The 26,866-nt window shown below is 32.2% G+C and overlaps 1 protein-coding gene across 1 annotated transcript in view; it reads right to left on the bottom strand.

The window, feature by feature from the left end:
• LOC139515608 (uncharacterized) overlaps positions 1-26,866 on the bottom strand; it is a 64,869-nt gene that overhangs the window by 22,503 nt on the left and 15,500 nt on the right. The window contains exons 2-3 of the mRNA XM_071305225.1: positions 19,537-19,692; positions 8,275-8,736 (exon numbers count right to left, since the gene is read on the bottom strand). Coding sequence (XP_071161326.1) covers positions 8,275-8,736; positions 19,537-19,692 — 618 coding nt within the window. The remainder of the gene's footprint in view (positions 1-8,274; positions 8,737-19,536; positions 19,693-26,866) is intronic.

Below are 26,866 nucleotides of genomic sequence, written 5' to 3'. Positions count from 1 at the left end.
AATATTTAATGCGACTCAGTACTTTGAACCATGACTACATTAACCACAAGATTAATGTCTTATTTCAATCAATTTGAAATGAATATAGTTGTTACGTTTTAATTAACAGATTTGTTTGACTGCAATGTCAAATATAGTAGTATAAATATATGATCAAATATACACAGTACGTATTAAAATAAAAAAATCCAGTACTTTATAATAAGCAGTAATTATCAATGCAGATATATATGTAAATAAAGTCATATTTCTTTAAGAATTAATTGCTAAAACTCAATTTACGTGAACTTTGGTGGATAGTTGTTCCATTTGCAATCATAACACATTTTCTTTTCTATATTTAGAAGTTTGTTATTGAGTTAGGCTGCATAACTTTTTCCAAGGTATGGATTAAAAATATAACTGAATCGTGACTATGGAATTGTTAAACACGATACTTTGAGCCAAGACTGTCTGCAGGTTTTCCATATAAAGCTTTAATTCTTTATAATTGCAAAAGGTAAACATGGTAAATCAATGTTATCTAGTGTATTTATAATCAATGTTATCTAGTGTATTTATAACCGATCAATGTTATCTAGTGTATTTATAACCGATCAATGTTATCTAGTGTATTTATAACCGATCAACATTTATTTTTGTTTGTAAAAATAACAAGTTCTTAAAAGAATCGTCACGGTGATATGGAAACTTTTACTTAATGTCGTATTTTTTCTTTCGGTGCACTTTACTCATTGTTGCAGATTTTTTTTGGGTTCATATACGAGGGCATAGAAGGGGAACTTGATTCTGTTCTAATGCCATTGTTTCTTAATTCTATATTACATGTTTGCATTTATCTCTTTTTCTTTAAATATATTTTTATCACCCCCTTTATTAACTTTTCGAAACAAAATCGTCTGATTTTTCTATTCTTTTAACTCTCGTTCCATAACACTCTGAGTTTAGATTTCATTTTAACAAAGTCAATTTGGTATATTTAATCTATTTAACAAAAAATCGTTTCGGTTATATTGATTTACAAACACTTCGTAACAACTTGCTTTGGATGTCGTCCGTTAATACAAGTACTTAGCATTAAAAGAACATTTAAATATAATAATTTATATCAATTTCATAAAAAACAAATTTGTTTTCAGTTGATAACAGAATATACGCAAACACTGTCTCGGTTTAATATTTTGCGCTGTATTCAAATCGCATGAGAAATAAAGATAAGATGAAAATGAAGAGCTATATGGAGTTAATATTGACAATTTTCCATCTATGTTAGCAGTGATGCTAAAAATAATAACTTTCTAATTCAGGAATAGTATGAAATTCATAACAGTGTAGCTATGGCCATTCATTGACTGGGGTAAATTAGGTGAACGTTCGTCTGTAATGCCCACTGCTCACGACGTACTTATCATAGACATTTAAACTGTGAGGTCACCAAAGGTTCTAAACGCCTAAATAAAATAATTAAAAATACTAATCAGGAATAACCTTTGTAATTTGAAAATAAATAAAAATGGCCTTCAACACGGAGTCTTGGCTCACACCGAACAGCAAGCTATAAAGGTTGAAAACTTAAAATTCTTTACTTGATTTTTTGTTATGGTTTGACCATCAATTTTCCTAATATGATATCGCACGTTCTTTCAGATTATTTTTTTTACTTAATTGGCTTTAAAAGTTACAATGCATGATGTCGTCTGTTTATGTAGTTCATATGTGTTTTTCGTTTCTCGTTGGTTTTCTCGTTTGAATGGTTTTATACTAGTAGTTTTGGGGCCCTCTATAACTTGCTGTTCGGTGTCACAGGCGCTTGGGTGTATGATACAGATTTTTTTTTTGGGATTTTTTTTTTGCTGATTAAAATATTCAATTTTCTATATTTATAATACATATCTATCACTTCTGTGCATGTTTCACCTAGTTTCGAGTGTTTTAAACGACCCAGAGAAAATACCCAATTTTACTATCCATACTAGTTACCTAGTTTCGAGTGTTTTAAACGACCCAGAGAAAATACCCAATTTTACTATCCATACTAGTTTCTTAGTATGGATAGTAAAATTGGGTATTTTCTCTGGGTCGTTTAAAACACTCGAAACTAGGTGAAACATGCACAGAAGTGATAGATATGTATTATAAATATAGAAAATTGAATATTTTAATCAGCAAAAAAAAAATCAAAAAAAAAAATCTGTATCATACACCCAAGCGACTGTGACACCGAACAGCACCCAAGCGCCTGTGTTCGGTGTGAGCCAAGGCTCCGTGTTGCAGGTCGTACCTTGACCTATAATGGTTTACTTTTATGAATTATTACTTGGGAGGGGAGTTGTCTCATTGGCACTCATACCACATCTTCCTATATCTATCTATATCTATACATTTTTTTTTTTCAACAAAAGAATACATCACAAGAATATAAGTTTTGTAAGAAACGTGAGAAATTGTGTTGGACTTGAAGATAAGGCAAAGTGACAAATATCTGAAAGAATGAATCGTTTTATGGTATTAAACAAAGAAATCAAATGATTTTTTAATTATCCAGAACTCTTCACAAACAAAACCCACATGTATACGCATTGAATAAATAGTAGGCCATTCTTAAATGATCACACCGTAGAAGTAGTTGTGCTCTTAATCAATGAGATATTTTGTTAATTAACCCCATCAACTTAATAGTTTTTTTTACAATGGATAAACCTATTTTTTTTTTATTATTATTAAATAATATCATCTCTGAACATTATTATTCTTATAAATGACACGGTTGTATGTGATGATTATAATAAATATTTAAAACAAATTCCTTTCAAGCTTTGTAAAAAGAAAGTTTCATTTTATGTATCGGAATGTGTAACAAGTGAATATTTCAACCCCACTGGAAGGCCTCTGACAGACTGGGTGAGCATAAAATCATAGCCGTTGACAAACAAGTTACAACCTACAAACGTTTTACTGTCGTCCACACTGTTATGCAATTAGTTCTAAATGAAAGTCATTCAGTTCATGTTGAATCTAAATTTAACATTTGTTCAAAGAAAGAACAGGAAATCGCGTACGAAACAGTAGGAATGCATCAAATGATATCCGCAACGGCTCCACTTGATATTCAATATGATAAACTGACCAATTTAAAAATTGATAGTTTTCATATGGAAGTTATATTCCATCGTTGTTAGGCATTCTTTAACGTTGTTAGGTATACTGTTTAATTTAAATTCTGTTGTAACTGTTTTCTGTTGTATATCAGAACTGATATCATCCATGGTTATTATACAAAATGTTTACCCAAGATATATTTGAGTTTCACAAATGTCTTTATATTTTGCTACATTTATTTGAGACACCCAAGTCTTTCTCCTTTTCAAATTATAAAAAGAATAGATTTAAAATAATTCATCGTATTATTAACAGAACCTAAATTATAGGACTTTTAATTATCACTTCTGTTAATTGTTCTGATATGTAAAACCTCCCTTGGATAAATTTTATATATAAATGAAGTGACACAGTTGCAATGCGAACACAGCTGAAGGAACAAGTCTTTTACAGGTTATTATGATACATCACAATGAGCAGGATTCTATGTGTATGTCATTTTGATTAATAATTAGTTTGTAAACAATTAACACCAGCGTGAAGCTATTCAACGGCAAAGGGACGACAATTTAAATATCTTAATTGTGGGCGAGTATTATATATTTTTCCTCTGATGGAACGTATAAATTTGTTTTAAAATATACTGATTTATTTTCACTGTTTTACACACCTTTCCTTCATTTTATGTTGCCGAATGTTTGTCTTACAGGCCAGGATATTCATTTTGAAAATCCTTTTCCACGAAAGCCAAATAATCGTCCCCTATACCAACAGTCATTTATATTCAGACTAATACTTGCAATACTATTGATGATCCTGCTCATTATTCATGATATATGCTGCGTTCGATGTAATGTTGTTTTGTTATAATCAATTATGCTTCAAAATCCATGTATTTAGATCGAAAAAGAGATTTTGAATAGCATCATATATTCTGTCTTTTAATAAGTAATGATTTTGTCGTTTCTTTTTTGATTCACGACTCATTTATTGAGCTTATTTACTGGCAGATCAAATAACTCATAGAGCATAATATAAAAAAATAAGACGGGTCTTCTATAGTTATACAATATTTTGAGATTTTGTGACATTTAACATATGCCATCTTCTTTGAAGTGTTAAACACACTTCCACAGGGGTGACCCATCACTGAGTCGTAGAACAAAACCGGAAGTAGTAAATAATGTTACCAATATTCATCACATTGTATTCTATAAGTGGAAACATCATTTAAATCTTAGAATGACATTTCTGTAACTGACACAAGAGAGTTATGATATAAGCCAGATCATTAATATTATATAACCTTTAAGTTTTCATTACAAATTTTGCAGCCTCATATATAAAAATTGTAGTCCATTCAAGCTATATAATTTGGCTTCTAAATCTTATGTTTTTTTCTTTTTTGTTATAAACCATGAATATCTACCAGTCTAATGTAGCTAAATTAGTTGGTACTATATGATAAATTTAAGATAATTTCACTATTGTTTTGAGGAATATGGTTCCTCGTAAGATATCATATTGCACTCGCAAACTAGTGCAATATAAAATTCTGCTTGGGACAGTATTCCTCCATAATAGCGCAATTATGTTACAATCAAATGTTCTTTTAATTATTTATCATGTTTTGTTTCTGTATTGTGGCTAGTATTGCAAAACAAACAACTAAACATGAAGCCTAAGTCTGCCATCAGTTTTCTATTTGCACTATTTTGCATTTTGTTTTCCGGAGCCTTTTACGGTTTAATTAGGACTTCATCGTATTGAATGCCATACGGCGATCTGTAGTTGCTTAAACCCTTGCTCGTTTTGTCTTTTTTGGGGAAAATATTCCATTGGCAATCACACCACAGCTCTTTATTTTTTAAATAAAAACAAAAATATAGACGAAGCCAGTATAGCAATCACCTGTATTTAAGAAAAATAGCATGTAAAACAGAGATCAAATTATAAAAGTAAACAGCAAGGCTTTATCGTCAACACCATGAGTTTTGTTCCAATATCAAAATTTTAAAAAAAAGTGAAATAATTTCCTGTGATATTAGTTTTGAACGAAGGTTTTTTATAAAAATCAATGAAAATGTTCTGCTCGAACCTATTTCACAGAAAATAAGTACTGTGTTTTTGCATGGGGTACATTTAAAGTAAAAGGGTAAAGTGTGGAACTTATTTCATATAGATGGAACAAATTATATAGAAATTGTCTGTGAAAAAAGTTCTCCTAGAACATATTTCCTGTGAAATTAGTTCCACTGGAACTTTTTTCACAGGAACACATTTTGGCTCACACTATAACCAGAGTAAAATTAATCTCTATTTTAGTGAAATGCTGACTAGCACATTATTTGTCTACTGTTTTAGATAGATATTTCTTTAAAGTACAATTTACATGGTTCTGTGTCGTTAATTATTAAGAACTAATTTCCCTAAGTTGTAAAGTTCACCGTGTTTGCCCAACCATGTTTAATGAGACTCATATATTTTCAGTCTTGTCAATCCAAGACAAATAAATCAGTCGCAGTTTCGTACTTTTATTTAATACTGGATTACTAGACTTTGAAAACATAAGTTGCGCTTACTTTATTTTCGATGATAATATGCGTCAATTTCCTCAGTCACTTCTATTATTATAAAATTTAAAAAACAGGATTACAACACAGCAACGCTCTGGTGCATGATAACAATAGCCAAATTGGGATAGTCGATCCCTACCCCACCACACCGAGAGTACATGTATATAATTAAACAATGTCTATCAACTTTAAAGGGGTACCACCGGGTTACAAATTTCCCAAGTGCTGACATGATGACAACGATACAATGATTTGTTATCTACAAACTCTAATTTGGTGAATGTCTAATATGTGATATACGTCATCTGTACTGTACAGGAACAAGAAATATGAGTAATTATTTTTCAATAATTACAGCATCATAAAAATGATAGTATTTTTAACATATACTAACGGGCGTCGTTAAAAATCATGTACGCTGACAATACGCTAGTAATTTTGGATGCATTCAAACTGTTAAACATATCTGTTTCGTGTGCACAGCGAGCTTTAAGGATTTATCGTCCTTCCCTACGGCTATATCACCCTGCTCTGTCGCTCAGTAATTCTCGTATCAAGACTTCAAAACGACACCAGGCATTATCAGCGACATCACAATGTGAGAGGAGAAGTTATCAGCGACATCACAATGCGGGAGGAGACGTTATCAAGCTTGCTTTCGTCAAGCGTATAACTGTCTTAGGGAGAGGGAAAAAGACCATTAATAGAACGATAAATAGATAATCGGATTTTCTACGTATAGATATCGTAAAATATCAGCCGCTCGACACAATATGAAACTTTTTAGCTCGTTCGCCACGCTCACTCGCCAAAAAGGTTCATACTGTGGCTCGCGGCTGATGTTTTACGATATCAATGTGTAGAAAACCCGATAATCTATACGTATTGGGCGTACGATAAGCGTATCTAAGCGTTTATCGGGCGTTCAAGTAACGTATGTTGGCGTATGCCTGGCGTTTTTCTAACGTAGATGGTATGCACGCTGCGAAGGGAAAAAAGAATCTTGTAATTAAATCTTAAACGTATTTGAGACGATAATCCGTGCTTTCAGCGTGTCTGGGACGTTCTATTATGGGGTGTTTGTTACAAACACACCTGTATACGTTTGAGTTAAAGTCAAACTATCTTGAAGCGTATACAACGTGCCCTAAACGTGTCTCAAACTTATCTATAGCGTTTTAAACGCGCTAGTAGCGTTTATGCTTCATAAAAAATTTCTGGAGTTATAGCGTTCACCAAGCGTATACCATTGCATTTCGACGTACTCCAAACGTATGCAACGCGCGTTTAACGATTACTTAACGTTCCTCTGACGTGCAACTAACGTATACAGACTTTGTTTATTTTCTCTGTACGTCTGGTGCATGTCGGTTTATAAGCCAATGTGAGACGCCGGCATTAGACTAACCAAATGCAAAACATGACTATGTTTGATGGTATGTTTTCAATGCTAATATTACAAACGTCCAACAAAAACAACTTCCAAACACCATCTTCACAAGTCACGCCATTTTATCACTGATAGAAGCATTGTATTTTTTTTCGTAATTAACTCCAGTGACACAAAAGGACAAATTTATATAACGTGCTTATGATTTTGACTTAAATATGTTGTTGCTTCAAAGCATTGTGTCCTCTGACTCAATAGAATACTAGGCCGGTTCTCATACGACTACAACATGTACTACAATTTGTTCATTGTTTGAGTGAAGCGTAATACAAGCAGATTCCAGTTTAATAGAATACGTGGAAATCAACCAATCACAGGCAACATGACAACCAACAAATCACAGATGATATGTCAACCAACCAATAACAAACAAAATCGCAACATCACAACCAACCAATCACAAACAACATGGCATCTACCAATAATAGACAACATAACAAAAAACAAATCACAGACGTAAACTCGCGTCGGAAAATTTATTGAGATTATGATTAAAACGTTGCGATTTATAATACGTGTTGTTTTTATACTTTAATATATATATTAGCTATAGTCAGTGTTAAATGAGTCTTGTCCTCGTTCGGTCCCGAAACTAGAATTGATACACGAAAGGTTCCTAAATCAGGTCATAAAATCAAGCATTCATCATCATTCGAGTCAAAAAGTCAAAGTTCTCAAACTTTTGTCAGAATATTCCTGATGTGAAACAATTTAAAACTAGCTTTTATTTTTCATTGGCTTATGTTCCACTGGAAACAAATAGGATACCACAGCACAGCAATTTATTTTACTGAACTTTGACTCTAAATTGTGTCCTTGAATTACCTAGTCCTCTGAACATTTCCAATTTCAACGAATATACATTTTACCGCCAATGACCAAAGGATTTAAGCTGCTGTTCTTTATACATTGATTTTTAGACAAACAAATTCAAATATTTGTATACCTGCATTGCTGAAACAGAATAACTGGCATGTGTATCATATTCTATAATTAATAACATCATATAGTTTTAGCAGTCAACTCTTTTGTTTTCAGTAATGGGGCTTATACAACTAGACATTATTGATTAAATATCCGTGTGAAAATTGTTATTTACCGTGGGCGATCAGAATGTATAAAAAAATAAATAATACAGTTTACACTTACCGGCTAGTAACTCGTCAGTGTCGCCGAACCGACTGGCATCAGAACTCTTTCTACTGCTAGCACAACTTTTGCTACTTCCGGAACCTCGTCGTGATGCACAATCAGAAGACAATAAAGATGTTCGTCTGCTAGAGATACTACTACCAGCAGATCCCCGACGATCAGCATCAGACGCGAGAGATGTTCGTCTGCTACTTAAGCTACTTCCTGACCCACGTCTATCCGTATCACCGGAAGCTAACGATGTACGTCTACTACTTCCGCTTTCTGCTGAACATCGCCTCATGTAATCTGAGGCGTATGAAGTTCTTCTACTACCATAATCCACAAAAATTTGAGGCACAACAAATTTAGTTTGTTCTGATTGTCTACGTCGAAGTAATGGTCCCATAACGAGGCTTCTAGTGTCTTCCGGTTTATCTCTTTCCCGTTGTAATCGGCTTGCAGATAAATTTAGTGACTCTGAAAAAGGAAATAATTCCGTAAATCTCGACACTGCATCACCCATATTCAACTATACATTAATTCCTGGAATTGCATGTCACAAATTGTCACTAGAACATTGATTAGATGACCAACTATTTACTATAGACAATACGACATCTTTAACTGACATCATCATCACGACGCTGACAATCACATTTATATCTTAGAAAACCTACCGAGGAAAAGATTTGCAGCCCATTTTCACCTTGATCATCAAAGGATTTACTTTTTCATACGCTTTCTTCGATACCATCTTTTTATGCAAAAAAAGAATGAAGCGAAATCGATAAGAACAATTCTAAGGATTTGGCGGGATAATTTCTGTTATCTTTTCCTAGGACCTTAATTGTCACTGCTTAATCCGATGGCTAACATTAATCTAAACAGCTTTAGTGTCACTATACATTTATAAACAAATTATTAACTGTTGTTGTAAACCATCACAATATTTTCCTAATAAAAAATAACTATAGTGTAGACGTTATTTTATCCCTGATATGTTATTAAAAAAGAATCATATTATTGACTTTATGGAATATTGAAGTTAAGAAGCTCAGAACTCGTTACAAATTAATTCAATTAAAGATCTTGTCATTTGCCTGTATATAGTCAAACACGGCCATTAAATTTAAGAACTGTCATTAAGCACAATGAAAAATCTACGTTAATATTTAGCCATTCAATCAATTAGATATCTACAATATTTATATGCATGGTTATTTTAGAATATAGAACCAACATATTGGCTACGTTGGATAGACATCGACCTCTTGCCAATGAATGTTAAACATTCATTAACTTATATTGGGTTGAAAATCTCTATGTAAAGTCTGTAACTCTTTGCGAAATGAGTTGTTATAAGAATCCTACAAAATGACCACAATTATTTTTCATTTCGTATTAGAATGTTCCAAAATCAATCAAAGTCATATATATGTACATGTATAAGTGCACGTGCATGAGGTCGATTTCTATCCGACGCAGCTCATTTATTGTTGATGGACTTATATGTATCATCAGCTAAGTAATCAGCGTTTCGGTAATGAAATGATTTATAAATTGCCGCCTTTTTAGTTCACCTTTTTGTGTTTGAGCGTTCCTGGTGAAGGTAAAGCCAAGAAACACTTAGGACGCATACAATGTATAAAATATTATTTTCGTTTTTCTAGCCCCTTCTGTGTTTCTGATCTTGACCATCTTAATGTTCAACATGAAAAAAGTAGCTGTTGTTTTGTTAAAATTATTAAGTTTGACTTTTATGTTTTAGTCTGTTACTTTTTTCATATATGCTTTCACACGTTAAATATATGTTTTGACTTTCTGCAGCCATGAGTCACGGCAGACAATTTATTCAGGAAGCGCACATTTATGTTATTCTAGTGCGCATGACACATGTCTCTGGTATGACCTTCAACAGGTTCTTGGCTTTCATTTCTTTTTCATAAAATTTTCTTAAAGAAAACAAAAACATTGAACAGACTTAAACCGTCTATACAACCTATAATATCTACATAATAAGGTAATTTCGGAATTTCATTCGGATTCATGGTGTCAATATAATTCAGAACCCATGTCTTCTTCATGCCAATTTTATTCGTAAAGGAATATTTGGCATGTCTTCTGTATCAAAAGTTAAATTCCACTAAAACTATTTGCCAACTGAAAACAAAAACGGTAGGAAATTTTTTTAATAGCCTTTCAATTTTGATATGGAATTATTATCTATAAATGTAAATCTTGGGGGGAAATATCCCAATCTTTTACCTGTTAACACATGATACAGTCCTTAAACCGATTAACCAAAACATTTTGAGAAACTTGCACTATTGTTTTACAACATCAGGACAATATTATGTTGTAAAGATTGTTTTGAAATTACATGAAATATTTGACACTAGACTTTAAGCAACCAACAATCAATCAATCGATTTATACAACATAAGAACAACTTTACTGTTTGACAACATCAGCGAAACTTTACTGTTTTACAACATAAGAAAAACTTTCACTGTTGTACAATATACTTGACTCTATGACTGTTTTACAACACGAAAAAAAAAATTGACTGTTTTACAACATAAGAAAAGCTTTACTGTTTTAAAACATAAGAAAAACATGACTGTTTTACAACATGAGAAAAACCTTTTTTGTTTTGCAACGTAAGAAACACTTCACTGTCTTACAACATAAAACAAACTTTACTGTTTTAGAGCATACGAAAATCTGACTGTTTTACAACATAAGAAGAACTTGACTGTTTTACAGCATAAGAAAAGCTTTACTATTTTCCAAAATAAGTAAACCTGCGCTGTTTTATAACAGATTAAAAACTACAGTGCTTAACAACATAAGACAAGCCTTCACTGTTGTACAATATACTTGACTCTTAAGATGTTTTACAACACGAGAAAAACTTGACTGGTTTACAGCATATAAAAAACTTGACTGGTTTACAGCATATAAAAAACTTGACTGTTTTACAACACAAGAAAACTTCACAGTTGTACAATATAAGAAAAACTTTATAAGATCGTCTCGAACATTTATGAAATATTTGCCACTGGACATTAAGCAACCACCAATCAATCAATAAAACATAAAAAAAAACTTCACTTGAGAAAATTTTCACTGTTTTAAATCATTAAAAAATCATCACTGTTTTACAACATAAGAAATCTTTCCTTAGTATGATATATTGTGTGATATAATCTCCTGTCAACCATTAATAGATATATTAAATTTATTCCCATTGCAGATCAGAGTCATAATAGTCATATCGTGACAGGTCTTCAGAAATTGCTGATAAACAGTATTGATCTGTCTTTATCTTAGGCTACGACAATTCTTTTCCTGTATGATTAAAAAATAACGATATAAGAATTAAAAAAAAATTGTATAGCAAAAAGAAAAGAAAAGGATGAAAAAACGAACGAGCTGTATTTTTTCACTTTAAAATATGCAATTACGATTGATTAATTACTTTTTTTCCCGACCATTTGAGGGCTGTATAGCCAGTCAAGGTCGTTAAAAACTTCCATTTGCTATTAATAACTTATTAACGTTCCTACACGAATATTGGTTAATATACAGTTACAATTCAAATATCAAATTTGACCAAAAATGATTCAGTGGGTATAACACGAACAGTTTAATTCTTTAGTTTTTAGTTTAACTAGCTGAAAAAAGCAAGTTAGAAGAAGAAGACATAATTTTCAAGAATTTTCCACCTAGAAAAGTTTGAATCAAAAAAATTATAACCTAATAAGCCATGGCCTTACAATCTGCCGTGAAATCTTTTCCGACATAAATAAGTTTTTTATGAGACTATTACAAGGTTCAAAAGTCAAATTTCTAAACCATCAGTTTATTAATTGCTTGTCAATGAGTAGATATTTTAGCTGATTTGATTGAAAAACAAGTATGTTCTATGGTTCAAACTGATAGTAATTGTAAAACACATATGAGGTTCCTGGTTCGATTCCCGTTTGGGATGAAAATTTCAGGAACTCAATTTTCGGCTCTCCCTTGACACCATCTGCGAGTATGGTCTTGAGGAAACGATGATAGTCCGTCGGAAGGGGACGATAAATGGCTGACCCGTGTTAAGAGAGAGCCATATCTCTTGCACGTTAAAGACACCCTTGTAGATTTCGAAAAAGAGTAGGTTAATGCCGCTACAAGGCAGCACTCGCACCCGCAAAGTGGAAAGGGATTAATATAAGTTGGAAAACTTGTTTCCCAATCCACTATAAATAAATATGTTTAAACTAAAACACATATGAAATATTATTCACTGATGCTATTAAATTTGTGTATTGAATTTTATAATCTGTATTTACAAGATAAGACGGTCCTTAAAATGCATGAAATATTTGACACTGAAATGTTAAGCAGTCAATAATCAATCAAGCAATATAAACTTTACAGATGCTATTCTATTTGTGTATGTCAATTCTATAAGCTGTATTGCTTTTGAATAAAAAAGACTATTCTAGAAATCTATTTCTGACTAATTTGTATGTACTTTCACGTTCAGTGAAAGATAACTGAAATTAATGTACCATAGTTATTATATAATCAAATGCGAATGAAGCATTTCAGTTACACAAACGACGTGTCAACATTAAGGCTATGCCATTTCAACAGCTATAAAACAAATGATTTTGAATGATCAATCCATAACGTTTTAAAATTTGACAGTAATAAAAGAGCTGTATCAAAAGCACTGTAGTTTAGACAATTTATTTCTAATAGTGAATTGATCATATCACACTTCTTGGACATATTGCAGTAATGAGTGATTGATAAACTACAACTGTGAAAGTGGCAGTTTGAAATGAAAGCCTGTGATAGTAACAGTTGAGTGTGAAAAAATGTGGTAGTAACAGTCAAGTGTGGAAATCTCTGATAGTGACCGCAAAGACAGTTCAGTGTGGAAGACTGTGATAGTGACAGTTAAGTATGAGAGACTGTGACTGTGACAGTGACATTTATAAGTAAAAGTAGTGAAAATTTGATTTGGTTGGTTGTAGAAAAGATTGATAGATATGACAGGTTGCGGAAATAGCTGAAGGAAATTAGATTTGATACTATTGAATTGACGTTTTGACGTTTAATTGTGCTGTTCCAGTTACAATAAACTCATCATAGATACCAGGACTAAATTAAGTATTACGCTAGACGCGCGTTTCGTCTACAAAAGACTCATCAGTGACGCTCGAATCCAAAAAAGTTAAAAAGGCCAAATAAAGTATGAAGTTGAAGAGCATTGAGGACCAAAATTCCTAAAAGTTTTGCCAAATACAGCTAAGCTTATCTATGCCTGAGGTAGAAAAGCCTTAGTATTTCATAAAATTCAAAAATGTGTAAACAGTAAATTTATTAATATAACCGTATCAATGACAATTCATGTCAGCACAAAAAGTTCTGACGACTGGGCTTGTGATACCCTCGGGGAAATAAATCTCCACCAGCAGTGGCATCGACCCAGCGGTTGTAAATAAACTCATCTTAGATACCAGGACTAAATTAAGTATATACGCCACACGCGCGTTTCGTCTACAAAAGACTCATCAGTGACGCTCGAATCCAAAAAAGTTAAAAAGGCCAAATAAAGTATGAAGTTGAAGAGCATTGAGGACCAAAATTCCTAAAAGTTTTGCCAAATACAGCTAAGCTAATCTATGCCTGAGGTAGAAAAGCAATGTGTGATGTTGTTGTTTTGACAGTTTAAAATAGGAGAGAGTCTATGATACTGACGGTTAGATAGGAGAGAGTCTATGATACTGACGGTTAGACTGAGTGGCTGTGACAGTGACCGTCTTTGGTCAGAGACTGTGACAGTCACAACTTAGAGAGACTGAATAAAAGATGGCGATGTGGTATGATTGCCAATAACGCAATTGACAACCAGAGTTACTTCGAAAAAGGCAATTGTAGGTCACAATTCGGCCTTTAACAACGAGATAAAAAAAAACATATCGCACAGTGAGTTTTAAAAAATAAGAAAATTAACGGTCTTTTTAATAAAACAATTTAAGAAAAAAATATATGACAAACATGATTTACCGACTAACCACTGAATAAAAGGTTCCTGGCCTGAGACAGACACAAACAAAATTTATAGCGGGTTACACCTTTATTTGAGCGCTAAACCCTTCCTCTAACCTGGGACAGTGGTGTTACAGCATGCCGTTAGAACAAACTATAAAAATGACACACCTCAATAAGCGGATACAAACAATACAAAAACATAAAATCAATAGACACACTTTACCCATTAGAGTACTTGCAGTTACTGAAAACTAACTAAACACAACTAATACGAGTTGATATAAGTAGACAGTGATAGGAATATTGAAGATATTGAAACTGTTATCGTAAAATGTGAGATAATCTTTTTCTCCTACTTAACGCAATATCTAAGTCTATTGTCAATATGATATTAGATATCTTAAGACCATCAACAGTGTGCTTATTCAGACAATGGACACTTTGTATAACGTGGTCGTCTGAAACTGTTAGTGTTGCGTTTTAGATATTCATTTTGCTTTTAAAGTGCAATAATTTATAAGAATCAAAACATGATCACAAAGAAACTACTAAAGTACATCCTATTTTGAAGTTACAGTCATTCTGTGTTCGAAATAATAAAGGTCTTTTTTTCTGCTTGTTTGTGATTCAAGAAATCTCTAGATAACCTTTGGTTACAATGATAGCAAATTACGGATACTGCTCCGCTTTTATTGCTAATTTCTTGTGCATATATCCCTTGCAGTAGGAAGATGCGGCACAGGATGTTTTGGTTTACACGAGTGCGAATAATTGTTCGTGAGCACGTTGACATCGACTTGAGATTCAAAGAAATTTGACCGTGAAAAATCATATTTTAAACTCGACATTGAGATCATTTTATTTGATGTAACGTGGCAACCATGACCAATTGCATATCTACATTTTACATTTTTTTGCACTTAAATGCATATCAAAATATGTATTGCAAGACGTCTGAGTTCATTGTAATTTAATGTCATTTAAGAAGGATAAAAGATATAAAAGAGAATTACATGGGACATAAAAGAGATTTTTATTGATATACCCTTTTCTTATTTCTACTAATACATGAAAGCATGCACAATAAATTAAAAGTCTGAACTGTTCTGTCTTAGCACGCAACATAGCAATCTGTTGGCTAGACCCCTTTCAAAAAAATTTCCTTTGAGGAATTAAAGGTGCTGATTATATAAGCTTTGATAAATGACAATGAAAATAAACAACAGTACAATGGTAAATATATATGTTTGCTTGGGTTACTATGCACTTGTTGATTTTTGTCCGGTTCATTTTTATTTTGCAATCAAAATATGAATAATGAAAGATAAACACGACAACGAGACAGCGATCACAACGGCAGAAGTTACTGAAAGTATATCTTCTTAAAAGGACAGCCTTTGATTTTAAGGGGGTACCATATACCTTGACTTAATTTGGCCCATTTAATTTTCATAAAATTTTGGCAAAATATTTACTTTGACCCTTTGACCAAACTATAAATATTTCAAAAAACTTGAAACACACTTTTTCGGAAAAATTTCAATGGATAAAATTACAGAAGTTTGACAATCACTAATTTTTATCATTGAGAAGCTTAATATTTCCTTAACAATACAACGTGATTAAAACGTTTAGCTGATTTTACAGAGTTATCTCCCTGTAGTGTTAGGTACCACGTTAAAACAAGCTCTCAAAACTGGCATGAGTACAACCTTTGCCAAACGTACACCAAACCTAAACGATTATACACCTTCTGCCAAATTAATTCACAAAAACATAAAAAAAAAGACATGTAGAAAAATCCGTCCGTTCGGAACAAATCTTAACTTAAGGTGTCAGACCACCAATTACTCAAATTCACTCAATTTTAGAACGTATAGAGTATCCCTACTCTGCCACAAAATAGTGCTTTTGGTGTAATTGTTTACTTAAACTAACCAACAAATTTGCAGAAATGAAACTTATGGTGAAAGAGAAATATATCTAGGCCATTTTGAGTCAAAATTCACTTGTCTAAGAGTTTGCATTAAAAATCAGGATTAATGCGCTACATGGTTTACTAATTTAAGATTTCCATAAAACCAGGGGTTATTTTTGGAGTAGTTATTTTCTCAAAGGCAATACTTTCTTAGAAGATTTTAAACATGGTTTGAAAATTGGCATGTAGAAAGGTGATACATGTCCAATTCAGGATATACCTGGTTTCTATGAAGTTAAACTTAAGGTAAAATATTTAGAAAGCTGTGAACAGATAGGGATTTTTAATTGGTGGACTGACACCTTAAGTAGTTTTATGCATATCAGCCCTGATCAACAGGTGTTTATGTAAGATAACCACACTCAGAGAAATGAATTACGTTATTGTAAAATCAAGGTTAACAACAATTTAATTAACCAATCATTTCGTGTTATTCTGTCGTCTGCAGAAATATAATAATTCAATCTTTTCAAATTAGCTCTTAAGCTTTGTCTAGAATTGTCGTGTAATACCATTTACTATTAAAGGAACGATCAACTGATTTAAACTCCATTGAGCCGTGCTTGAAAACCAAATTGAAAATATTTAACACGGAAATAAATTGACAATAGTCATTGCTATCTTGAAAATTAATCTTCGATTCCTAACATGACAACTCTAATGTTGATTTAGAATGTTGATAGAGTACAAGAGAGTGCTTGAAAACGTCTTTATTGTACATTATTAGTCTAAGCAACATAACGACAAAGAATATATTATATTTTATTAAACTAACCGATATTACAGTTAAATTAGAATGTTGATCGAATACAAGAGAGTGCTTGAATACATCTTTATTGTACGTTATTAGTCTAAGCAACATAACGACACAGAATATATATGATACCTTATATGTCTAACCGATATAACATTTAAATGCAGCAGACTCGGTTGTCTGTGTTTTTGTGCTGATCTAACCAAATATTAACTTGATGATGCATTAAAATTTCTCATGTGACACTTGGCGTATCATGTGATTTTAGTAATATCTATTGTCGATCGGACTTGACAGTCGGGTTGTAGTTAGCTTATTTTCAGGGGAACTATTACTACATTACGCTGAACAATTATTATCACACAGACCCTGAAATACTTGATTTACTTGTACTTTAAACTATAACACAATATCTGACATTATTTATATAGTGGGTTAATTAGCGTTTCTAGGACAATTTGATTAAAGATATGTAATACATATATTATGGTTGGGTTTTGTATTAGAAAGTTAAAATGACAGATAAATTCAAGAGGGTCTGGATTGGGTTATTAGATAACAGAAATACGAACCCCTCCCCCCAAATTTTTTTTTTTTAGAAAATTAAGCAAAAATACAAAATAAAAAACTAGATAATAATAGTGGTGCAAACAATAAATAGAGAATAGAGCATAACGGTAACACAATTTATAAACAGTAGAGAACAATTACCTCAAACCTTAAGAATACAGAATTGAAGAACCCCAGCCAAATTCTTAAGAAGGCTGACGGATTGTATATCTGGGAGGATTTAATTCCTTGCAGTAGAGATATTCCGCATTACGGCAAAATACAGAAATACAAAACATATCAAAAAGTAAAAGGTATAAAATATTTGATTTGCAAAAAAAGGAACACATACATTTACATTTCAGTTGTCATGTTTACACTATGGAGTGTCGAGCAAAGGTACTTATCGACAGGACGGAAGCCCTCTTTTTCGAATAAAAAGCGTACACAGTAATTATAGCTCTTGGTTGTCGGTCATAAACTTCACTAAGTACTCGGTGTACACAATTTGTGTTTGAATCAACAAATTCAGTATTTAGATTGTTTGAACTCTGAATCTGTGTACGATAATCGTACTCGTAATGTTTTCGACCGCAATGTAGCTGTGATAATTAATGTATAATGCTGAGTATATCTAAATATTTAATGAAGTATATTATAAGTAGATTACGCTACTACAAAGCTTCATAAAATTTTAACTCTAACTGTATATAATGTATTTATTCGGGAAAATGTCTGTTCTATATACTATAATTACAAATGGCGTACATAAATTGCAGACGATTAATGGATTTTCCCAGCAGACACCGGAATAGAACGTCAGATGTTACAGACAGGTAGCTGATGAAATAAGCTATAGCCTGATAATTGCCGCATTATGTCATACAAAGGGTCTGGATGGGGCCTTCCATTTCTTTTTATGGTAATTTTTCTTTATTTATTTTAATTTTACCCATAATCCTTTGCTTTTATATTTTAGCATCATTTACATGTACTTTCTATTCTCCCCATGACCCAGTTTTACATATTTTTTAAAGTATTTTTGCCTATTTTCCCGCACTTTTTTCCCCTTTTCCTCTTTTTCTTTTGTCCCAATGCACATCCTCGTGTTAGCAAAATATGGAGGACTACAAGTGCAACAATTCAAGTTGAAAGTAAACGGTTGATTTTGTACTATGATAATATCCTAAGAAATGAAATACCATCAAGTTCTAATCAAGAAAATAGCTGAATAGCAAACTGGTAAATCATTAAGAATGTTTATGGTTAGACGGCCATTTAATTTTTTTTTCTCAATTAGATGATTTCATGTATAGTAATGTTAGTTTGTGATGCCTATTGATGGCGCAAGTTCTTTAGTACAAAGACAAATAAGAGAGCCACGACAATACCAAACAGACGTTCGAACTATAGTTGTTAATGTCTGTGTCATTTTGGTCTTTTGTGGATAGTTGTCTCATTGGCAATCATACCACATCTTCTTTTTTATATTCAAACTCATGAGTCGACAACGGGTCTAGAGAGCCACGACAAACAACAGTACACAAAACGCAACATTCAATATCTAAAACTGTGTAAACCAAAGCCCATCGAAAACTGGGGATGAAAGATGGTGTTCCGGAAGGGTTAGCAGAGCCTGCTCATAAAAAGGATTACCGTTACTTCAACCGTCAATAAATATTAATGTTTACAGATTTTTATATAATCATTTTAAACATTCCATTCTCTAAACTCGGAGCGATTAAGAGCTTGTAATATTGTATAGACAGCTATCTATTGTTGAAGACCATAAGAGGACTTCTAAATGAGTTTAATCTGAAATCTGCTTGGCTCATATTAGGCGAAAGCATCAAAATATAAGGAACAATAACCTGATGCAACTTATTATTCCTTGTCAACCTTTTACTTGTATTCAAGATGTAATGAGTATCATTTTACTTACTGTATAATTTTCTAAGTATTCTTTTTGTTTGCCTGTCCCAGAAAGTCCTAGATCTACATATGGGGAATTTCCAACATATAAATATAACTATGGCTGCCATTATTAATCCAACACTAATAAGTCCCGTGGCTATAGCAGCGGCTTCATATGGAGGAACTAAAAATAGAAAGTAACAAACGTCATTTTAGACTTTTAACGTTTTACATTTTATAATCATGTGCAAAAAATATGATGAAAATAAAATTGTAAATAAAATTTTAAATATAAATAGAAGATGTGGTATGATTGCCATCAATGATGAGACAATTAAAAAAAATATAGGAAATGAAAAAGACATTAACAACTAAAGGTCACCGTAAACTTTCATCAATGAGCTATTAAAAGTCCAGAAATGACAAATGTCAACCAATTCAAACAAGAAAACCAACGACCTAGTTTATGTAACACCAATACCGTATTTTTTAATATCTAATATCTCTAAAACTAAGATATTATAAAACGTCAAGGAAGGACAAGCAATTAAAGACAACATTTGTGCTCGAAGCTTCGAAGCACTGAATCATGTATTATGATTGGTTGATTTCCGAATAGATTATTCCGAATAGGTTCGTGTTGCTTAGTTTTTAGTTTTCTATGTTGTGTCTATTATTTGTCTGTTTGTCTTTTTATTTTTAGCCATGGCGTTGTCAGTTTATTTTCTATCTATGAGTTTGACTCTCCCTCTGGTATTTTCGTCCCTCTTTTATTAAGTACACTAATTGTTCTAGAAATTTTGATGACCGCAAAGCCTTGTGTGTTTGGTGGCTACTTAGAACATTGCACTACGGAAGGTTATATAGCGGTGTTACATTATAATTTCTAATCGAGCAAGACTAACAAAGGCTAGGATGCAATGAACTTCTATAATTTTCCTTGAATGTGAGAATATTAATCTTGTTTTGAAAGATATTACCTTTTCTATGACTTTTTCATGTTTAATCTTTTTACAATAATATTCCAAGGATCATATTCGCTAATTACATTGTCAGCTAACACGTTTTATATAAAACATTCTTTCATAAATATAATTCAAAGAATCATCTCGATGAAAGACACCAACAAAGGAAGATGCCTTCACAATAACAGACTACTATCAAACCAAACATAAAAGCAAAGGTTGAATAATTAACCCTTTGTCAGTATGAAAATCAATCTTAACAGTTAAATTACTAACAGTTCATAAACCCTGTCTGTTTTTCATATTTTTCTCAATGTTATTGTACATTACGCCGTGCTATAAATCCTACCGGTGTACATAAAGAATGAAGGAGGAAATTAAAAAGTCATTCAAGTTGATCAGATATATTGATTGTGTTACCTTTGTTTATTGCTTACCCGATAGAGTAGAGATTTATGTGTACTACGTCATCACTATAGCAAAATATGTCTTTATGGATAAAGGATCATTATTAGTTTATATTTTTTCTTATATTGTGGCGTAACATCCACTGTTCTATACTAGGGGAGAGTTGACATCTAACATTTGTATAACTCTTCCATATTCGTTATGTGCTTGTCCCAAGCATCGAACCTGTGCTTGTTGTTTGTTGCTATCTATCATATTTGTTTTCTGTTCATTTTTTTGGTATTAATAAGGACACATTATTTTGCTCATTGTTGAAGGTTGTAAGGCCTTTTCTTATTTCCTTGTTTGTATTCTGTCTCATTGGCTATCACACCACATCTCCTTATTTTTAAATTTAAGAAAGTTAGTTAAATTAGCAATGCATAATTCCAAATAAACCGCTGACCAAAATATTTAAATCTTCTTCTCATTTTACCAAGCAAGAAATATTTGTTACTTTATCAAGAAGAATACACATGTTTCTATCAAAGTTTACTTTAGCAAACCCAGTCGGATCGTTATGTTGATGTCATTGGTTATTTTCCTAGAGCAAGATATGACTATATAATAACAGCTATTATGTGGTTGTTATGATAAAACATATTTGATTTTTTACCGATAAATAAATAAGTGACATGATAATAACATAAATTTATGTTGATATAATAAATAAAGGCAATAGTAGTATACCTCCGGCAAATAGTCATAAACGATTAAGCGAGGACAAATCCGGATCACAAACCAAAACCGACGAAACACACTAACTTATAAAAGAGAACAACAAAACAACAGAAACACTGAACTGCAATAAAAACAAACGTCAACGTACATAAAACACAATTAAACCATTATAATAGCGCCTCATAAAATATCAATATGTTTATTTTATCAGTTGAACCAACAAAAACTGACCGTTGATACCGTCTCAATCTGAAACCTACTTGGCTTTAATCTGAAATCTACTTTGGTTTATTGCGTTTATCTCTACCATTCAAACAAAGGAATGAATGTAAAGCGTGGATGAGTAAATATACAGCCATTCATGTCCTCTTCTTACATCAAATTTATAACGTTATCATGTATCTGTAACGAGTTTTTCTTCAGAAATTCTTGAATGGATAATCTTATTGATTAAATAATGATGTTTTCCCCGAAGTTCTTTGAAATATAATATTTTAAGTAGTGTTATTTTTTCCCTGAAACCACAGCTACATTAGAATATTTTTGCAGGGAGTGTTCAAATAGATATTTATACTGAATAATTTTCATAAAAAGGCAGAAGAAACTTTATCATTTAATGTAGAAAACAATACATAATGCGAATAATAAACACTAAAGATTTTTTTTTAATATAAAAAACAAATATGAAACGTGATAAGTATTGATTTATATGAGTTTTTCGTGATTAAAATGATAAGGAAGTTATTGAACCAATATAAAAAAGAAGATGTGGTATGATTGAAAAAGAAGATGTGGTATGATTGCAAATGAGACAACCGTATCCCCAAAAGACCAAAATGACACAGCCATTAACAACTATAGGTTACCGTACGACCTTCAACAATGAGCAAAGCCCATACCGCATAGTCAGCTATAAAAGGCACCAATAAGACAATGTAAAACAATTCAAACGAGAAAACTTACAGCCTTATTTATGTAAAAAATGAACGAAAAACAAATATGTAACACATAAACAAACGACAACCACTGAATTACAGGCTCCTGACTTGGGACAGGCACATACATAAATAATGTTGCAATGCATACATTATTACTTCACTACATGTAAGTCCTCTGTGTACGTCTGATTTTAAATATAAAGCTTAACAGATAATCGACTACGGCTGCTCCAATCAACTCAGAATCATCGAGCACGTGAAAAAAGTGTAATGATAGAGCGATGATTATTCTTTTTGTCCATGGGTTTCATTTTGCAGGAACAGTTGTTAAAGAGTTTGGTGTAATTTTTCTTCTTTCAGAATCGATTGAAAACATGTTCTTTCCACGCTTGTTTACCTTATCTTTCTTTACAGAGCGACAGTGTGCTTGTCGAAGTTCATACGGCTGATGTCATGCATCATGTCAAGGCTACTGCATACGGAAAAACTTCGGCTAATCAAATACTACAAACAAATGATTAAATAGCAGTACGTTTTCGTAGATTTAGAAAAAAAAAGCATTGTCTGTCACAAGAACGTCTATGTTCATGTGTTCGATATCATAGTAAAACTTAGCCATCAGGTATATACACCGTTTTCAACTTTTGTGTTTATTTTGAGGTATCATATGACTTTTATTAAGGTGGTTATGAAATGCCTCATAAGTGCTTATAAATCCAATTCATTTAGATAGTTCGTACCACATCTCCCTATTTAAAACACTGAGTTGCGAAACCGTAGCTCTTGGGTCCTTTTTATATTTTGAAAATGACGCAACTCTCCATCCAAGTCACAATTTGTAAAAACTGAACCATTAACGGTCAAAGTACGGCCTTCAACACGGAATCTTGGGCTACACAGAACAGCATGCTATAAAGTGCCCCAAAAATAACTAGTGTAAAACCATTCAACAGGAGTTGTCTATGCGCTATGGTGTTGTCTGTTGTTTTTCTACTGATGGTTTAAGGCTTACTTTTTTTTTATATACATTTCTTTTGAGAAAGAGTTTTGAATTATTTGAATTACCAAATAAAGAATAATAAGTCAAACAAAACAAAAATACCTGTGAATAACAAAAAAACAAACAGATCAATTGGCCAAAGAATAAAGAATTATGAAGTATTGAAACTGATAAATGTTATGTATAATTACACCTTATGTAAGAATCCGGGGTTTTGATTGGTTAATAGGCAGTGTATTTTTCACCAATTTACTGTTATCAAATGAATATCGTTCATTTTTAACGCCGCCGGGGTATTTGCTAAAAGGATGTGCCTGTTTTACCCTCTCTGCCGTGGTATTTGCCAAAAAATACTCTATCCGACTGGACGCTTGTAATGTCACGATCATCAATACGTTTTAGTACATTAACATTCGGTGTAATTAAACAGATATATCATGTTATTGAGGGGTATTTGCGAAAAATACCATTCTCTCGACTGGTATTTTTCGCAAATACCCCTCCTTAACATGATATATCTGTTCAAAATTGGCCAAAAATAGAGAAAAAATACAGAAATGAAGAATTCCTCTTCTATTTTATATAAAAAAAAGAAGATGTGGTATGATTGCCAAAGAGACAACTTTTCAAAAGAGATTCACAAATATAGATCACCATACGGCCTTCAAACCCCATACAATATAGTCAGCTATAAACCCTTTTATATTATGTGTAGGTTAACATAGTCAGCTATAAACCCTTTTATACTATGTGTAGGTTATAACATAGTGTTTACACGACATATTAACGTGGATTGTCATATACTGACAGTGTCATCCCGGGGAACTTCGTTAATTATCTAATGTCCTTATATATGAAAATTAAATTACAGAAAATCATTAAACACAACATTCAGTTCATAAATCAAGTAAATTTGATTTATATGAAATTGAATAAAGCAAATTTGTGTTTAATGATTTGGGTCTTTATAGATTCAGTAAATATTGAGAGAATTACACACATTATGAGAAGTTGGTTAATAATAAAAAATAATTTACCAAGAATAACGGTGGTAAATATTCAAGTTAACATATAATATCAAGTTAAGTTGAAAAACAAGGGTTTATATTGTGAATTTATTTTAGTTAAGTTCCTACACACACTCGACCAAATCTAAATAAACAATATTATGTTGTTTTGTATCAATAAAATGGAGAATGGTAATGGGGAACTCACATTAAGGCAATTAGCATAGTACTGATCTAGCGTATAAATATAAAGTATGCAGATATGTTAATAAAAGAATGAAATAATTATATACGGGTTTTTCTTCTACTGGATAAATACCACATCTTCATTATACTATTACATTATTTGATATTTCGTGTCCTTGTCAAACATTTGTGTAGCGATATATTTGAAGAAGAAGAAGAAGAAGAAGAAGAAGAAGAAGAAGAAGAAGAAGAAGAAGAAGAAGAAAACACGTCCGTTTTCAACATTTAATATCTATAGATAAAAGGAGATGTTGGTTAAACGTCAAGGTGTCATTTTTGTTTTTGTTTTAATGTTATTATTCATTGGTATTTCACATAATCGATAAGTCAAACTTCTGTACGGTAAAGCAAACAGGATAAAATCCAACATATTGAAGCTCTATCTATGTAACCACTTCATATTCCCCCGGAACAACAGTACCATTAATTACGCAATACTTGTATAAAGATAAGGCGATGTGGTACGATTGACAATGAGGCAACTATTTGCCAGAGACCAAATGAGCAGACTTTTCTGACCTTGTCATTAATATTTTTGATAATTTTGACAGTTATCAAGTTACAGTAATAGTTTAACATGTTAGTGTGCCTCCACTGGCACTAAGGTTGTAAATCATGGTTCAACGTGTTGGTTATTGCAAATTTCAACAGCGCAATGCTTTTATCTTATTTTATTTGCCAGCCTTTTTCAAATATAATCACTAGTAGTGTTTAACGTCGTACTGCTTTTATTTTATTTTATTTTCGAACCTTTTTCAAATATCATTTGTGTTTATGGTAATTCTTCGATGTTCTGAATGTTGCCAATTGAATCTGATTGTTTTGTTAAGCGTTTTCATTACCCTGTTTAAGGATTTTATCAGGTTATGTTTTTGATGCGGTGGTTGTCAGTTTGTTTCTTTATTTTCTATTTTGTGAGTTGCATTTTCCTTTTAACAACATTATAGTGTTTGCTTATAAAGATAGGTTTATCACCCAGACACACACACATACGTGTTCGCTCCTTGGCATTAAAATGTTTTTACAGGGAGTGTTCTAATAGCTATAACTGAACAATTTTCATTAAAAGGCAGAATAAACTTAATCATTTAATGTAGAAAACAATACACAAAGACCTGTTGGTGACCTTCTGCGTTTGTCTGTTCTATGGTCAGGTTTTTGTCTCTTTGACACATTCCCCATTTCCATTCTCAATTTTATAAAGCAAATTAATAATAAGGAAAAAAAATATTTGAAAACTGTGAAACGTTATAAGTATTGATTGCATGAAATAGACATAAATTTGTTTAAAAAAAGTTTCTGGTGATTACAATGATAATGACACTGTTGAACCAATGTATACATACATATGCTGCTCCAATTAACAAAGTGCCATCGAGCACATGAAAATATTAAACTGGTCCGCCATTTCATCTTAATCTGAAGATTAGTGTAGCAAAAAGTGAACACAACTGGGGTCCAGTATAGTGAAAATAAGTGAGATGAATGAGCGATGATTATTTGTTTTTTTTAATTCTGCATGCGTTTCACTTTGTAGGAATAGTTGTTAAATGATTTTTTGTATTGTTTTATCTTTCTGAATCGATTCATAAGGGACGACATCAAAAGATTGATGTAGGATAAAAGACTTAAATCAAGTAGTTTGGGGTGGGAGTTAAAATTCTGCAAGTTTTGTATATCTAAAATCGACTTTTACATATATCCCTATTGGTTAATCAATTTTTCCCAAATTAAGTTAAGAGGGGGGTAGGGGTCAGTGAAAAAACTATGTGAATTAAGTTTTTTTTTTATCCTACATTGAACTTTTGATGTCGTCCCTATCCTTTCCTCTTTTGTTTGTCCTATCTTTCATTATAGTTTTCCATTTGCACTTGCGCTGTGTGCTTGTGAAAATTTTAACGAGATATGTCATGATTAAGGCTACTGTATACAGCGAAAATATTAATTCAATAGCAGTACATTTTGAAAGATTTAGACACAAGAATGAACTTTCTTTTACAAGAGTCTAATGAAAGTAAACTTTCCCGTTTGAATGGTTTTACACTAGTAATTTTGGGGCCCTTTATAGCTTGTT

This window comes from Mytilus edulis, chromosome 3, assembly GCF_963676685.1.
Source record: "Mytilus edulis chromosome 3, xbMytEdul2.2, whole genome shotgun sequence".
In the NCBI taxonomy this organism is placed as follows: Eukaryota; Metazoa; Mollusca; class Bivalvia; order Mytilida; family Mytilidae; genus Mytilus; species Mytilus edulis.
This window is presented reverse-complemented; position numbering and strand designations above follow the sequence as displayed.